This window comes from Microcaecilia unicolor, unplaced genomic scaffold (genome assembly GCF_901765095.1).
Source record: "Microcaecilia unicolor unplaced genomic scaffold, aMicUni1.1, whole genome shotgun sequence".
NCBI classification, from domain to species: Eukaryota; Metazoa; Chordata; class Amphibia; order Gymnophiona; family Siphonopidae; genus Microcaecilia; species Microcaecilia unicolor.
The window spans coordinates 365,892-380,849 of record NW_021962914.1 but is presented as its reverse complement, the minus strand read 5'-3'; the positions used below and the strand labels follow the sequence as shown (position 1 = coordinate 380,849).

The following is a 14,958-nucleotide window of genomic DNA, read 5'->3' as shown; positions in this document are numbered from 1 at the left end:
CAGTGGCTGCTGTGCTGGAAACATCAATGGAAACATCCAGGAGGCCTGATTCGGTATTCGGGTAGGCTCGTATATCTTTCAGATGGACCCAGGATGTGTGGTCCTCCAGCTTAGCAGCTGTTGCTGACAGGGCTTCTATCTTGAAGGGCCCAACGTAGATGGGGTCTCGCCAGGTTTTGTGCGTGTAATAACGCCGATGCACTAGATCGCCCACTTTGTAAGGGAAAGACTGCCGTTCTGGAGGATTTTGGCGGAGCTGATTTCTGGGTATACAGTGTGGTGGTTGTGAACAATCGCGTGCATAATGACCGTATTGCTGACAGCGGTAGCACATGACATCGGGAAAGCGGTCAGGACTAGGCCGGGAACGGTAGTCTCTGGGTCGTCTATTGGAATCAGGGGGCCCCCGTGGGGGACCTCGCTGAGGTTGAGAGCGGCGACCGCGTTCTTCAGGGTAATCAGTTCTACGGTCTGGGTGGTAGGGCCTTGGGCCCTGATTTCGGGCGTTATTGTCATAGCGTTGGTCAGCATACATAACAATAACAGGGGGAGAGGTCTCCGGGGTATTGGTATCAGTGTCAGAGCTCTTAGAGGCTCTTTTATCTTTGAGGTCTTCAGTCTGCAATACGTCTAGATTAGTACGTATTGTTTTGCGATTTTGCTCATCATCTTGTTTGCTTTTTACAAACCTTCTACAATGGTGAAGGATATGTTCGCGAATTTTAGGCCATTTTTCAAGTTGGAGACCCACTGTGTTCTCCAGCTTATTTCTAATCTCCGTAGGTAAGGTACCCTTAAGCAAATGGTAAAACACTGGGAGGGCATTATCGGAGTCGAATTTCTCCTCCGTCTCTTCCTTAAAGAGGTCTTGGAGCCTGAGTAAGTAAGCTTCAATAGGCTCTGAATCCATTTCCCATCTCTGAGAAGTGATAACTGAAAAATCTTTGAGGGCCGGATATATGGTCCGGATTTCCTGAAATACTTTGGTCTGAATCTCTGTCAATGGGTTGCCATCATATTGGGTGTCAGTTACAAATTTAGCATAGCCTGATTGAGTAAATATATCGGTAACGCTAGCGTGTGGGGTTCTGCCTAGAAGCGCTTTCATATCGCCGACTGACAGAGTGGTACCCAGGGTAATGTCTTGTAATTTCTTTAACCATCGGTTGCCTCCCATTGCAATATCTGGGAGTTGTAGTATGAGGCTATTTAATTCAACAGCTGAAAGTGGTGTGTACTCCGTATGAGGAACACCACCTGACATTTTATTTAGCAGGGGAAAGAGTTTTGCTTTCTCAAAGGGTTTAATCAATGAAGATGTAAGAAGATCGATTGATGCGGTTGGGGGAAATTGATTCTCGTACTTTTTCCAAACCTGAAGACCCTGGATTAGATAAAGGGTTGTTTTCTGATCCCAATGGGGGTCAGGGTGGTCATAGATAAGATCTCGCACCAGCGAGAGCTTGTCAGACCGCAAGGATCCTTCACGTGGGAAGAGGGCGGACTGGGGCTGGAGCGCCTCAGACCATCCTGCAAGATTATCAATCCATGGCTGAACATAATGCCATGAGTTCTCATGTAAGGCAACATATTGGGCAGGTGTGCTAGGACTAGATAAGATAGGTTCTGTACTGATATTCAGACCTGTAGAGTGACGGGGACTGTCAATGACTGCAAGGCAGCGACTAGATCCCTCATTAGTAAGATAACTTTGAGGGTGGCGCTGTCTGGTATGATGAGAAATAACATCATGTTGTTGGGGTATGTCGGATTTTGATATAGCAGATGCGGTAGTATCCGGGAGTGCTGAAATGGACTTACGTAAGGAACGAAGTCCTTCTGAAACGAATGCGAGGTCATCTCCCATACTGGCCAATGTATGACCATATTGCATAGGTCGTTCTCCAGTGGGGACTGGGGTAGTAAGGGGAAGAGCCTTAGGGAAAGTGAGACGAGGTGAATCGCTATCTTGAAGAGAGGAAAAATCGAGTATCGGAGGAGGCTCGTTTCGAATATCCTCCATGTCAGATTTCGTTGGGAGTTGTTGTTTTAAAACTTCCCATGCTTCTTCTAATGGGGAGGGTCTAACCTTTGGTCGCGCACCCAATTGATCCCATCTAGGAGGAGTAGAACACTCAGGTTCTAAAGTCGGCATGGAAGGGTTCACTGGAACAGGGGGCGCTTTAATGAAACCCCGATCATAAAGTTCCTGACAAATAGCCCGTGTCTGTGTAGCAGGACTACATGGAATGAAGCCCATCTGTCGTAACTGAGACAGGATAGGGTAATGCATGGATGCGGGAGGCAAGGAACCAGTTTGGACAGAGGAGTCCAAATGTGGCGGCGGAGGTGATGTCTGAGTTGAATGTCCCATGTATGGGTAGGTAGCCGTTTGAGTAGTCATGTGTGAGGTCAATCCTGATCCTGGCACAGAACAGGTGGAGGTCTGGGCAGCCGCATCAATCTGACTGATGTCTGTGTGATGGATAGTGACCGGAACCGATGGGTTCTGGACACAAGGGTAATGTTCAATAATGGGGGGGGGTATGTCAATCTCATAACCTCCAATAGTACGATAGACATGAGGTTGTGGAGTTAGCGTTTGGGTAGTTGCTTGCATCGTTGGGACAGTTATAGCAGCGGGCGACTGAGTAACAGTCTGAGCCACTGGTATTGTTGCCGGGGTTACGGGCGGCTGAGTTGGTGCCGACCCCTGGGACATAGGGAGAGGGTTCTTTTGAGATGGAAGAGGAGATAGATCAACAACACCAGCAATGTGCACAGTGGTAGGTGGGTCAAATATCATAGGGGCAGGAGATACCACAGGCAGCGGGGGTGTCGCCGTCTGTGATCCTTGAGATGAGGAGGTCTCTGTCTGGGATCCCTGAGAATTCTGTAGGTGAGGATTTGTGACAGGTTTATCACAATATCCAGGGGGTATTGGGGTATATCCCACTGCACATGGTAGCAGCTTAGTAGTGCTTACGGCGGCAGCTGCGTCGTAAGGTGGTGGGGCGGTAGGCGTTACTGGATCTTGGTAGGGGGCTTGGTCGCAATCGGACTTACCTAAACTCCTATCGTTCTGGTTTTGTGCAATAAGTATGAATTTATTAATGGCAGCTAAATGTTTATCCCTAGATTTTCCTGTTTTGTGGGACTCATTGTAGCAGACCAAAGCTTGGAGTTTGCCCTGATCAAATGAGCCCTTTGATGGCCATTCCAGTCCTTGATCCTTAGCGGACCAACCGGTATGCCAGGTTTGACATAAGCGGGTAAGTTCTTTTCTATCAGCGGGAAAGAAATTAAGGACTCTTTCCAGGGGACTAGGGGATGAGGAGGGGGACATAGTGGGATCTGAAATAGGGGGAAGACAATCCACATAGGAACTCATAGAAGAGTGTAATCAATATAATGCAATATCTATAAGTGAGATGGGTCAAGTCAAATTTCTGAGATGTATAATAGGGGCCACTAAAGTATACAAATAAGAACGTGCAAGGGAAAATTACTTAAACAAAAACATGCATCATGCGTATACAAAACACTGTTATACTCACGCGTCTTCAAGAGCGTCCCGGTGACGGAACCTAGAACAGAAATTACTAATTGGCGGAAAGCTCAATGCTTTTGCCGCAGGTTACATGAATAGGGAAATGGAAGTAACAGGATAAAATAGTGCTAATGTGAATAGTGTCAGCATTTATATATTTATACTACTCTACCCCTAATTAATAAAAACTACTCTCCAGAGTGTGCTTCTAAAGGCATAAAGAAACCCCGTTTCCCTGCCTGCCAAGAGCAATCCACGTTACTTGGCCATGAGCTCCGGCTCATGATAGAGCCCCTAAAAAAGGGACATTGCAACCATTCCCAAAAAGAACTCAATAAACCAGCGAATAAGGTCTCAGGAGTCGAAGAGCAGCGGTCCAATGGGTTTCCGCTGGTTCGGGCATCTCACGCGACTAACCACCCCGATGGGCCTTTAAAACTTTGGTGGCATCCACTCAACAAAGCATGTAAAAATCTTATGGCTAGGCAGCATCTCACATACAGCATCCACATACAGCATCTCACATAACCTAACCGTCCTAAAAAGAATTTATGGTTAGGCGGCATCTCACATTACCTAACGGTCCAAAAATATGGAAAAGCCCTCGTCAACTAGTCCAAACTCGCAACGAAAAGCCTCAGACGTCTCTATATTGCTCCCGCGCTCATCTGTACTAGGTAACGCATATGTGGGCAATAATGCCGAATCCGCAGGCCACTCCGAAAATGGAATGGAAGTCTGCTTTAAATCTAATAATTGAGATACCGTCATCCATTGAAGGATTTGTGGCCCTCAAATGGATGTAAGTCCCGGACATCGGTATCAAACCCAATAGTTATAGCGTGACACTGATATACAAGAAAATAGAAATAAAAAGCAGAATAAAAATATAGCCTATCCCAGGGAAGAGCCCCTGAAACAAACTACAAAGATAGTAAAGATAAAATAGATATAATAAAAAAAGGAAATTAAAAGAAAGATTTGTAACACTGAACATATGTAAGCTCTTGGGGGATGGTACCATAAAAGAGTCACTAGACAATAGATTTTCTATTAAATAATTCATAAGAAGGGAACTCAAAAGCATTAAAATAAAACAAATACGATACAAAATAAAATCATTCACACTGTTGTGCTGCATACACAGACATAAAAGTCTGAAACAAGAGTGACACACGCAAAATAGGAGAGTAGGTGGGACCTAGCGAGGGAGAAAAAAAAATGATTTTGATGGACAAGCAGAGCGAACCAATGAACAAACGACTTAGTATGTTCCCCATATCAGAGGAAGAAAAGCCGTACAACAAAATAGGAATATCAAGTAAATCATACAAAGAAGCTAGAGAACCGGCAACTGAATTATCAAAAGATAAGTGATTTAAAATAATATGTACCAATACATAAGAATATCATCATGCATGCTGAGAAAATGTGCCATAAAACAAGGTTAAACTTGCAGAAAACTGAAGATATGATTGAACTGAAAACAATGCCGCACACCATTAATTTATAGAACTCGAACATAGTCTTGCAATCTTAACTAAAAATGAAAATCCAAGTTTTTCACCGCAGAGGTAATCAGTAGTTTAAAGTCTACCTTGCATCCTGAAAAGTTACGGGCAAGCTAGATTCCGGAGTCAAAAAAAACATACAAAGTCATGTTTTCATGAAACTACATAACGGGTTATCACGTCAATTATCCCCTCACAGCTAAACTAATGCAGCATATGGTTGTCCTAATCCAAAAACGGACACACACAATTACTGTTAAAAATATCAATTCTAAATATAATAACAATAATCTACGGAGGGCCACACATTTAAATGTTACTACTTTTGATATGAGGGGCAATCGGAAGGAGGAAAATAAATAAATTATGTAAGAGGAGAGCATCAGAGAGGAGGGCAGGGAAGAAAATAAAAAGGTGCAAGAGTCGGTAGAGCACCAGAGAGGAGGGCCGTGAGGTGTATCCCAAGTATGGGGCGTCAAAGTGAGAGCCCAAAGCATATCCAAGACATAAATAAGGAAAATAAATGACAAATCTGAAGCATTAAGACTGTGAAGCAATAGAGCGGAACAGCTGACAGTAAGAGTGCTTAGCCAAGCATGCAAAACGAGCACAGCAGAAAAAGTCTGAGAGAGACGTGACGTTCACTGAAGGACCTTTAAACAAGCAACATAATATTTTCTTGTATGGCTGACATCCTATGTATCGGAGGAAGGAAAAAATTAAAGATAAATATATAGACTAATTTTATTAAAGTAAGACGAGTTGTAGATTAGTGTTATGAAAATGTAAAGAGTATAAGGGAGCAGCGAACCAGCACTGCCATCATGAAAGTAAAGCTTAAGAGTATTCGAGCACACACGTGTCTTCAAGAAAGAGCTTGTGTCTTATTAAAAATAAAGAACATAATACATATAGGGAAATAAAGTAGGAAAGTAGGTTGAACGCATGGCTGGGAAACAATACTATACAGCCTTTTTAATAGGACATCAGCACAATATGAAATCATGTAATAAAAAAAAACGGCAGCTTCGTAACAGCAAAACAAAACATGTGGTTAAATATGCCACGGGCATCCTGGAACGCTATCGGTTAGACGTTCTACAGGAAATAGATACATATCAATCATAGCAAGGAAAAATGTGACAATCTTGCGGATTAGTAAGACATGTATCTCTACAAGGCAAAATAAATGTTACAGATCCAACAGTAAACGAACACGATTACAGTTCAGAACTGAAATCATGAAGTATTAAAGCAAAATATTAACATAATGAGATGGGGGGGGGGCCATGCAAATATACATAATAAAGTACATGTGCCATCAATTACCCATTATACTAAAAATAAATCTAAGAAGCATCATCGGGCATGCGAGAGGGAAACCAAAGCAGAGGAAAGAAGGAGAAAGCCAGGTTTTGAAGGGACCGTACAATAATTTTCTGTTTGAAGGGGAAATACATTTATAAAACCTTGTAAGCACGTTGTGAAACATGGTAAGGTCTATTAAGCTGTCAATTATAGCGTACAGGGAAAAAAAGAAAAAAACTTGTCTCGGGGTTTAAATCAAGCCTCAGAAACGCAGTGAAAAAGCATGAAACTATCAGTCAGTCTATTGTGTTAGGGAAAATGAAATGAGATAGAAGGAAACGCCCACAAGTCAAAGCAGTGCGAGCAGAAACAGGTGCTTCCTACAGTTATGAGAAATAAGAAGGGCAGAGTAGTCTCACTGAAAAATCAGACGGAGTTAAGAGACATATAGAAAGATGTAAAAGAGAACGGAGACACCCACGGACAACAAGGTGGAAAAGGGGAAATAAGAGTTACTACGCAGTTTTTATTAAAGAGAAAGAAATGTGCATAACAGTTGAAGAGATTGCAAAGAATCATTAGATTGAAACTATAAATCTTTCACAGAAGGACTGCGATAGAGTTTCAAGCATGCGTGATTAGGAAACCAAAGCGGAGGTTTCAGTGCAGCGTTAAGAAAATGAGCCGAAGTATTTTCACAGGGCCGAGAAAAATAGACAGGCTGAAGTGTGTAAGCAGGAAGAAGGGGGGCTGTGGGCTGTTAGAATGAAAGCATAGTTCACAGGACACAAAGAACAGAATGATTTGTAGGGAGACATATAAGGTTTCAGGGAAGTGCAATGCACAAGGGTTCTGGCAACAGTAAGGACACATGATTATAAACAAATAGGGATGGCAAAGAACGTAAGGAACATAAACTTCAACATATACTGGATAGGCTAGAGAGACAAGGGGAGGACAGAGACTTAAGACACGAAATGTCAAGGCGTTAGGCTAAGAATAGCCGGCATAAGACCGCGTAATGACAATCGTGGTGAAATAAGAAAAAACAACCAGCATCTGCTAGGCTAGGTCGCCCTGCCCAGAACCGAGATGCCATTCATACCCTTTCATACACCAAACACTCAAAAGTGACAGTATATAGATGAGGAAGAAGAGAGGACATATAGGGTGGTTATCAGATGGACAGAATGACAAAAGGACAGGAACCAAAAGAACAATAGTGCCAATCCAGCGCAGGAGAATAAGGCATGCAGGGAACAGGGGAAGAAGGCAGAAAAATGGAAGAGTATTAGAGTGAGGGGTGGGGAAAAAAAAAGGAGAACGGACAGAATAATAGTGCCCAATACCCCTCAAGTGGGCAATGTCCGTGAGAGGCAGAAGGAGAAAGAAGAAGACATTGAAAAGGGAAATATGAGAGAAAAAGAGAAAGTAAAATAAAGTGACAGAAAGAAAACAGTGAACATTGAACGCACAAATCAAGTATCCCCTCTTGCGTTCAAATGGCGTTCAAGAAGGGCTGCGAGAACGGTCAGCGATCGGCGGGTCACCACTGTTTAATCAGACCTCTTTTAGACCCCTTCTCGACCCCTCTACACGGAGGGGTAAAGAGCGTTAGCTCATCCAAAAGGGTTTGAATTGTTTCCCTAACCTCCAGGGTTACCCCGTCCCATGGGGGTCTGTTCTGGGGAGGCATCAGCTGCCGCAATTCAAACCTGATCCCCATGACCACTGCTTTCTGTCTATCTGGATCTAGGTGTATCCTGGGCCATTTATGTTCCCACATATATATTTCTAATCTACTCTTTCTGGTCCAGTCCGTGTAGTTTATTTGTGTATAGTAGATAATAAGGAAAGAGTACATATAATACAATATGTAGGAATAAAGACAAGGATAGTTTTCTGGAATAAGATCTTATTTATTCTTACCAAGATAAAATCTTCAGTTTAATACATACATCTGGGTTCAAATGCACAGAGCTCTGCCGTCGGTCAAGTGCTGAAGAAGCTTCTAACTTTTCTGTCTGAATGTTAACTCTTTTATAGGCACAGATCTCAATGGCAGTACCTATTTTTTTTCATCTTGTTGGCCAATATCTCTGTACCAATTTTTTTCCTTTTCCGGCAGATGGTCATTTGTACTTTTTTGTAACATCTTGTACCAACTCTTTCCTGTTCTAGTTATTTTGAAACATTTCTTTTCCGCCCAGGTGTCCATCTGCACCCAACTGTCTTTTCCGGTAAACATCTCTTGCTCTTGCTATTTCAAAACCTTGTACCATTTCCGTTACCCTGAACATCTTATTTTTATTTTTTTATTGTTTCCAAACTGTCTTAATACTAGTATACCAGTTTCACAATCTATTTTTATATAATCTTATGACCTGTGTGCCATCCTATAGAAATACAAGCTTGATTTTACAAACCATTTTTATCTATTATTCTATCATCATATATGCTATATTCAATTTGTAATTAGTTTCAGGTTTTATTAAGACTTCATCATATAGTCCTGCATTTGCAGGTTCTCAATTGTTATGCCATTAGTGGGTTATCAGGCCTAGTCAAGGCTTCTCTGCTGACCAAAGTCCTGTAACCTGGCTTACCACCATTCCAGTGGATACTCTAGCTCCAATCCATATTAACACTACATTTCCTTATAAAAGTAGGCACTTTTATTGGAACTTTGATATAGGAGTGGAGGAGTAGCCTAACGATTAGTGCAATGGACTTTGATCCTGGCAACCTGGGTTCGATTCCCACTGCAGCTCCTTGTGACTTTGGGCGAGTCACTTAACCCTCCATTGCCCCAGGTACAAAAAGCTTAGATTGTGAGCCCTCTAGGGACAGAGAAAGTACCTGCATATAATGTGTACAGAGCTGCATATGTCTAGTAGCGCTATAGAAATGATTAGAAGAAGTCACGGTTATAAAATTACCCCTTATATAGCAGATGATATTCATGAGCTAATTTTTCTGGATTTGTTTTAGATCAAGTCTCTGCTTGTTATCTTATAAAGGGATAGTTTAGCTATATTGTTTATATTGCTGGGTTGGGTGCCAGGTTATTTATTTTTATTGCTGTTGTAGAAGAGGATTATTTAAAGGCACTTATTTTCGAACTCGGGCTTTTTGTCTCCAGTTCAAAGAGAAGAAAATGAAGACCCTTAAGACACAAGGAGAGGGGCAAATCAATACCAACATTGGCTTAAAGATCCCAAAGCACTGGGAGAGGATTAAGGTACTACCAGCATTGGCAGAAGACACCAAATTCTCTAGGCACAGGGCAACGAATCATCAAGAGAGTTAAGTGAAGGTCAATGTTTTAAGGAAATTAGTGTCAGCCTGTATGAAAGGAGCAAGGAGTATCTGATTGTCTTCACAGACAGAATTGCCTGGAAGATTCTGATGGCAAGTATCTACTCTCTGTTGCATGGGAAGAAATATAATAGGACCTGTTCTTTGAAAGGAAGATCAGAATGCAACTTAAGAATTCATCTTGGCGTTCACAATGAATTACCATGGACCGGTTCCAAACACGGAAGAAAAAATAAATAAAAATAGAATACAGAAATAAAATCAAAAACAGACGACACAAAAATAATAATAAAACTTTGAATTAGGGTGATATGACTTGACACAGCTGTGTTTCGGCCCAACTGGCCTGCGTCAGGAGTCTGTTACACCATGTACATATTCTCTGGTTGTATCAATATTTATGTGAAGAATGTTCTGTCAAACGATACCTTATTGCAATAACTCAACATTTAAAAAGGCTGTGTGCACAATCTTGCAACAATCGCTATGGAGAACTGTGGCTGGAAAACGTCCAACTGGAGTAGCTGCAAATCAGCCTCTCATCCAGTTGGGCCGAAACACTCATATCACCCTAATAAATTCGAAGTTTTATTATTATTTTTGTGTCTGTTTTTGATTTTATTTTTGTATTCTATTTTTATTTATTTTTTCTTCCTTTTTTGGTGTCATCTTCGCTGTTTTTGGCAATTGTTTTTTTTGCGAAGACTGGTTTCTTCTGTGTTTTGGACAGATACTATTCAAGGTCAGGTATACACAAAAGGTAGCACATACGAGTTCATCATGTTGGGCAGACTGGATGGATCGTGCAGGTCATTCTCTGCCGTCATCTACTATGCTACTATGTTAAACAGCAATAAAATAATACCTTCTTCCTCTATTGTGCAATTAATTTTACACCATCCATCACTTTCTCACCTTTTTACTTTGCTCTTGTTCAGAATGCTTGGCAGTCACACTTTTTTTCTTTTCTTCTTTCATTCTTGCTTCAAGCTTAAAAAAAAAAATAACTTTAACAATTTTATATTCCAACACAATGACATATGTAGCTAGTGTTTTAAAAATCAAGAAAAAAAAAAAAAATATATATATATATATATATATTAGGGCTTTTGTGTGATGGCTTGCTGCCAATGGTAAAGCAATGGGGCACCGTTTGTTTACAGCATATGCTGTTCGTAAATCAAAAGCACTGTAGAGGGACTTATGGGCTTGGAGATGAAACTATAGTCCCAGCAGTGAGCCCAAAAAGAAAACTATTCAATGCCACAGATGTAGTGAACCCAAAAAGAAAACTATTCATTGCCAGAGATGTGGTAAAAATCAGTAGCCTAGTACAATTTAAAAAAAGGTCTGGACCAGTTCATGGAACACAAGTCCATAACTTGGGGAAAATCTACTGCTTATTCCTGCAATAAACAGCATGGAATCTATTACTCTTTTACTATTAACCTATTACTTGTAACCTGGAGTGGCCATTGTTGGAAACAGGATACTGGGCTTCATGGATCTTCAGTTTGGCAATGTTTATGTACTTACAAAGACAATGCTTGCTTTTGTGGCCTTTTATTTCTTTGTCTTTTATTGGTCATTTGATAAGTACATAAGTATAAGTAATGCCACACTGGGAAAAGACCAAGGGTCCATTGAGCCCAGCATCCTGTCCACGACAGCAGCCAATCCAGGCCAAGGGCACCTGGCAAGCTTCCCAAATGTGCAAACATTCTATACATGCTATTCCCAGAATTCTGGATTTTTCCCAAGTCTATTTAGTAGTGATTTATGGACTTGTCCTTTAGGAAACCGTCTAATCCCTTTTTAAACTCTGCCAAGCTAACCGCCTTCACCACGTTCTCTGGCAACGAATTCCAGAGTTTAATTATGCGTTGGGTGAAGAAACATTTTCTCCGATTTGTTTTAAATTTACTACACTGTAGCTTCATCGCATGCCCCCTAGTCCCAGTATTTTTGGAAAGCGTGGACGCTTCACATCCACCTGTTCCACTCCACTCATTATTTTATATACCTCTATCATGTCTCCCCTCAGCCGTCTCTTCTCCAAGCTGAAAAGCCCTAGCCTCCTTAGTCTTTCTTCATAGGGAAGTCGTCTCATCCCCGCTATCATTTTCGTTGCTCTTCGCTGCACCTTTTCCAATTCTACTATATATCTTTCTTGAGATGCGGTGACCAGAATTGAACACAATACTCAAGGTGCAGTCGCACCATGGAGCGATACAACGGCATTATAACATCCTCACACCTGTTTTCCATACCTTTCCTAATAATACCCAACTTTCTATTCGCTTTCCTAGCTACAGCAGCACACTGAGCAGAAGGTTTCAGTGTATTATCGACGACGACACCCAGATCCCTTTCTTGGTCCGTAACTCCTAACGTGGAACCTTGCATTACGTAGCTATAATTCGGGGTTTTTTTCCCCACATGCATCACCTTGCATTTGCTCATATTAAATGTCATCTGCCACTTAGCCACCCAGTCCCCAGTCTCGTAAGGTCCTTCTGTAATTTTTCACAATCCTGTCGCGAGTTAACGACTTTGAATAACTTTGTGTCATCAGCAAATTTAATTACCTCGCTAGTTACTCCCATCTCTAAATCATTTATAAATATATTAAAAAGCAGGTTGCTGTTTATAGCTGAAGAATTAAGAATAGTGCTTCCCATAATAATGGTGGCACACAGAAGGAAGAGCAGTCACATGGCCCAGAATAAGCATGAGGCCAAAAGAGGAACGAAGCCTGCAAATACTACTACTACTACTACTATTTAGCATTTCTATAGCGCTACAAGGCATACGCAGCGCTGCACAAACATAGAAGAAAGACAGTCCCTGCTCAAAGAGCTTACAATCTAATAGACAAAAAATAAATAAAGTAAGCAAATCAAATCAATTAATGTGAACGGGAAGGAAGAGAGGAGGGTAGGTGGAGGCGAGTGGTTACAAGTGGTTACGAGTCAAAAGCAATGTTAAAGAGGTGGGCTTTCAGTCTAGATTTAAAGGTGGCCAAGGATGGGGCAAGACGTAGGGGCTCAGGAAGTTTATTCCAGGCGTAGGGTGCAGCGAGACAGAAGGCTCGAAGTCTGGAGTTGGCAGTAGTGGAGAAGGGAACAGATAAGAAGGATTTATCCATGGAGCGGAGTGCACGGGAAGGGGTGTAGGGAAGGACGAGTGTGGAGAGATACTGGGGAGCAGCAGAGTGAATACATTTATAGGTTAGTAGAAGAAGTTTGAACAGGATGCGAAAACGGATAGGGAGCCAGTGAAGGGTCTTGAGGAGAGGGGTAGTATGAGTAAAGCGACCCTGGCGGAAGATGAGACGGGCAGCAGAGTTTTGAACCGACTGGAGAGGGGAGAGGTGACTAAGTGGGAGGCCAGCAAGAAGCAGATTGCAGTAGTCTAAACGAGAGGTGACAAGGGTGTGGATGAGGGTTTTGGTAGAGTGCTCGGAAAGAAAGGGGCGGATTTTACGGATGTTGTAAAGAAAGAAACGACAGGTCTTGGCGGTCTGCTGGATATGAGCAGAGAAGGAGAGAGAAGAGTCAAAGATGACCCCAAGGTTTCGAGCTGAGGAGACAGGGAGAATGAGAGAGCCATCAACAGAAATAGAAAACGGGGGGAGCGGGGAGGTGGGTTTGGGGGGGGGAAAATGAGAAGCTCGGTTTTGGTCATATTTAATTTCAGGTGGCGTTGAGACATCCAGGCAGCAATGTCAGACAAGCACGCTGAAACTTTGGTTTGGATGCAAGGTGAGATATCAGGGGTAGAAAGGTAGATTTGGGAGTCATCAGCATAGAGATGGTAGGAAAAGCCATGGGATGAGATTAATGAACCAAGGGAAGAAGTGTAGATAGAAAAGAGGAGGGGACCAAGAACAGAACCCTGAGGTACGCCGACAGGCAGAGGGATAGAAGTAGAAGAGGATCCACCAGAGTGAACACTAAAGGTGCGGAGGGAGAGGTAGGAAGAGAACCAGGAAAGGACAGAGCCCTGGAATCCAAGTGAGGACAGGGTATCGAGAAGTATGCTGTGATTGACAGTGTCAAAAGCAGCGGAAAGATCAAGAAGAATGAGGATGGAATATTGACCTCTGGATTTAGCCAGTAATAGGTCATTGGAGAAAAGGGAATATGTGGGAAAAGGGAAAATTAGGTTCTTACCGTGATAATTTTCTTTCCTTTAGTCATAGCAGATGCAGCCATTACAGATGGGTAGTGTCCACCAACCAGCAGAGGGAGATAGAGAGCACACTTTTTTCAGTGCCTCATACCAACTTGCTCCACTGCCTCTCTTCAGTATTTGAAGCTTCCAAAGCAGTATGGCAAACCACAATGGGAATAACATGAGCTTTCCTCACAGCGAACGATGGCCCTACAACAAAGGGCATTAACTCAGAATGGAGGGAATGAAACATCCTCCCAGAGGGCATAAACTCATCCTCCACTGAGACATAACTGGAGGGAATAAACTCATCCTCCAAAACATGAAACTGGAGGGAATTAAGTCATCCTCCTTTAATTGAACAAGAATCCTGAAGACTGTTTTCCGACTTTCTCCCAAGGATGGAATCTCCCGGAAACATGAACAGAACCTGAAATAGATTTACAGCAGATAGCATTCAGACAGGGAGGGATCATGGCTGCATCTGCTATGACTAAAGGAAAGAAAATTATCACGGTAAGAACCTAATTTTTCCTTCCTTGTCATCAAGCAGATGCAGCCATTACAGATGGAATGTATCAAAGCAATCCCTAGATAGGGTGGGAACAAGCGACACCACGCACCAGCACTTGCGCTCCAAAATGTGTCTCTCTCCTGGCAGCCACATCCAGCCTGTAATGTCGGGCAAAAGCGAGCTTAGAAGCCCATGTTGCTGCACTACAAATCTCTTGAAGAGAGAGTGCTCCAGTTTCAGCCCAAGAAGAGGAAATTCCTCTAGTGGAATGCGCCTTAAAGGCATCAGGCGGAGGCCGGCCGGCAAGCAAATAAGCTGAAAAGATAGATTCTTTAAGCCAGCGGGCAATCGTGGCTTTAGACGCTGGAGACCCTCTGCGAGGACCTGATAGCAAAACAGATGATCAGAGGTCCTGAAAGAGTTAGTAACTCGCAGATACTGCAGCAGAGTCCTGCGCACGTTCATCAGGTGCAATTGCCCAAAAGATTCTGGAAACTCCTCCTCAACAAAGGAGGGCAAGAAAATAGGTTGGTTTAGGTGAAATGCTGAAACCACCTTAGGCAAAAAGGAAGGCACGGTCG

The 14,958-nt window shown here is 42.5% G+C and overlaps 1 protein-coding gene across 2 annotated transcripts in view; it reads right to left on the bottom strand.

Moving 5' to 3' along the window:
- The window catches only part of LOC115458661 (coiled-coil domain-containing protein 9-like), a 113,501-nt gene extending 102,827 nt beyond the window's left edge, over nt 1-10,674 (bottom strand). For both annotated transcript variants that reach the window (XM_030188496.1, XM_030188497.1), the window contains exon 1: nt 10,603-10,674. In XM_030188496.1, the coding sequence (XP_030044356.1) occupies nt 10,603-10,665 (63 nt within the window). In that variant the 5' untranslated portion in view covers nt 10,666-10,674. The remainder of the gene's footprint in view (nt 1-10,602) is intronic.
- Between the last annotated feature and the right edge of the window lie 4,284 nt (nt 10,675-14,958).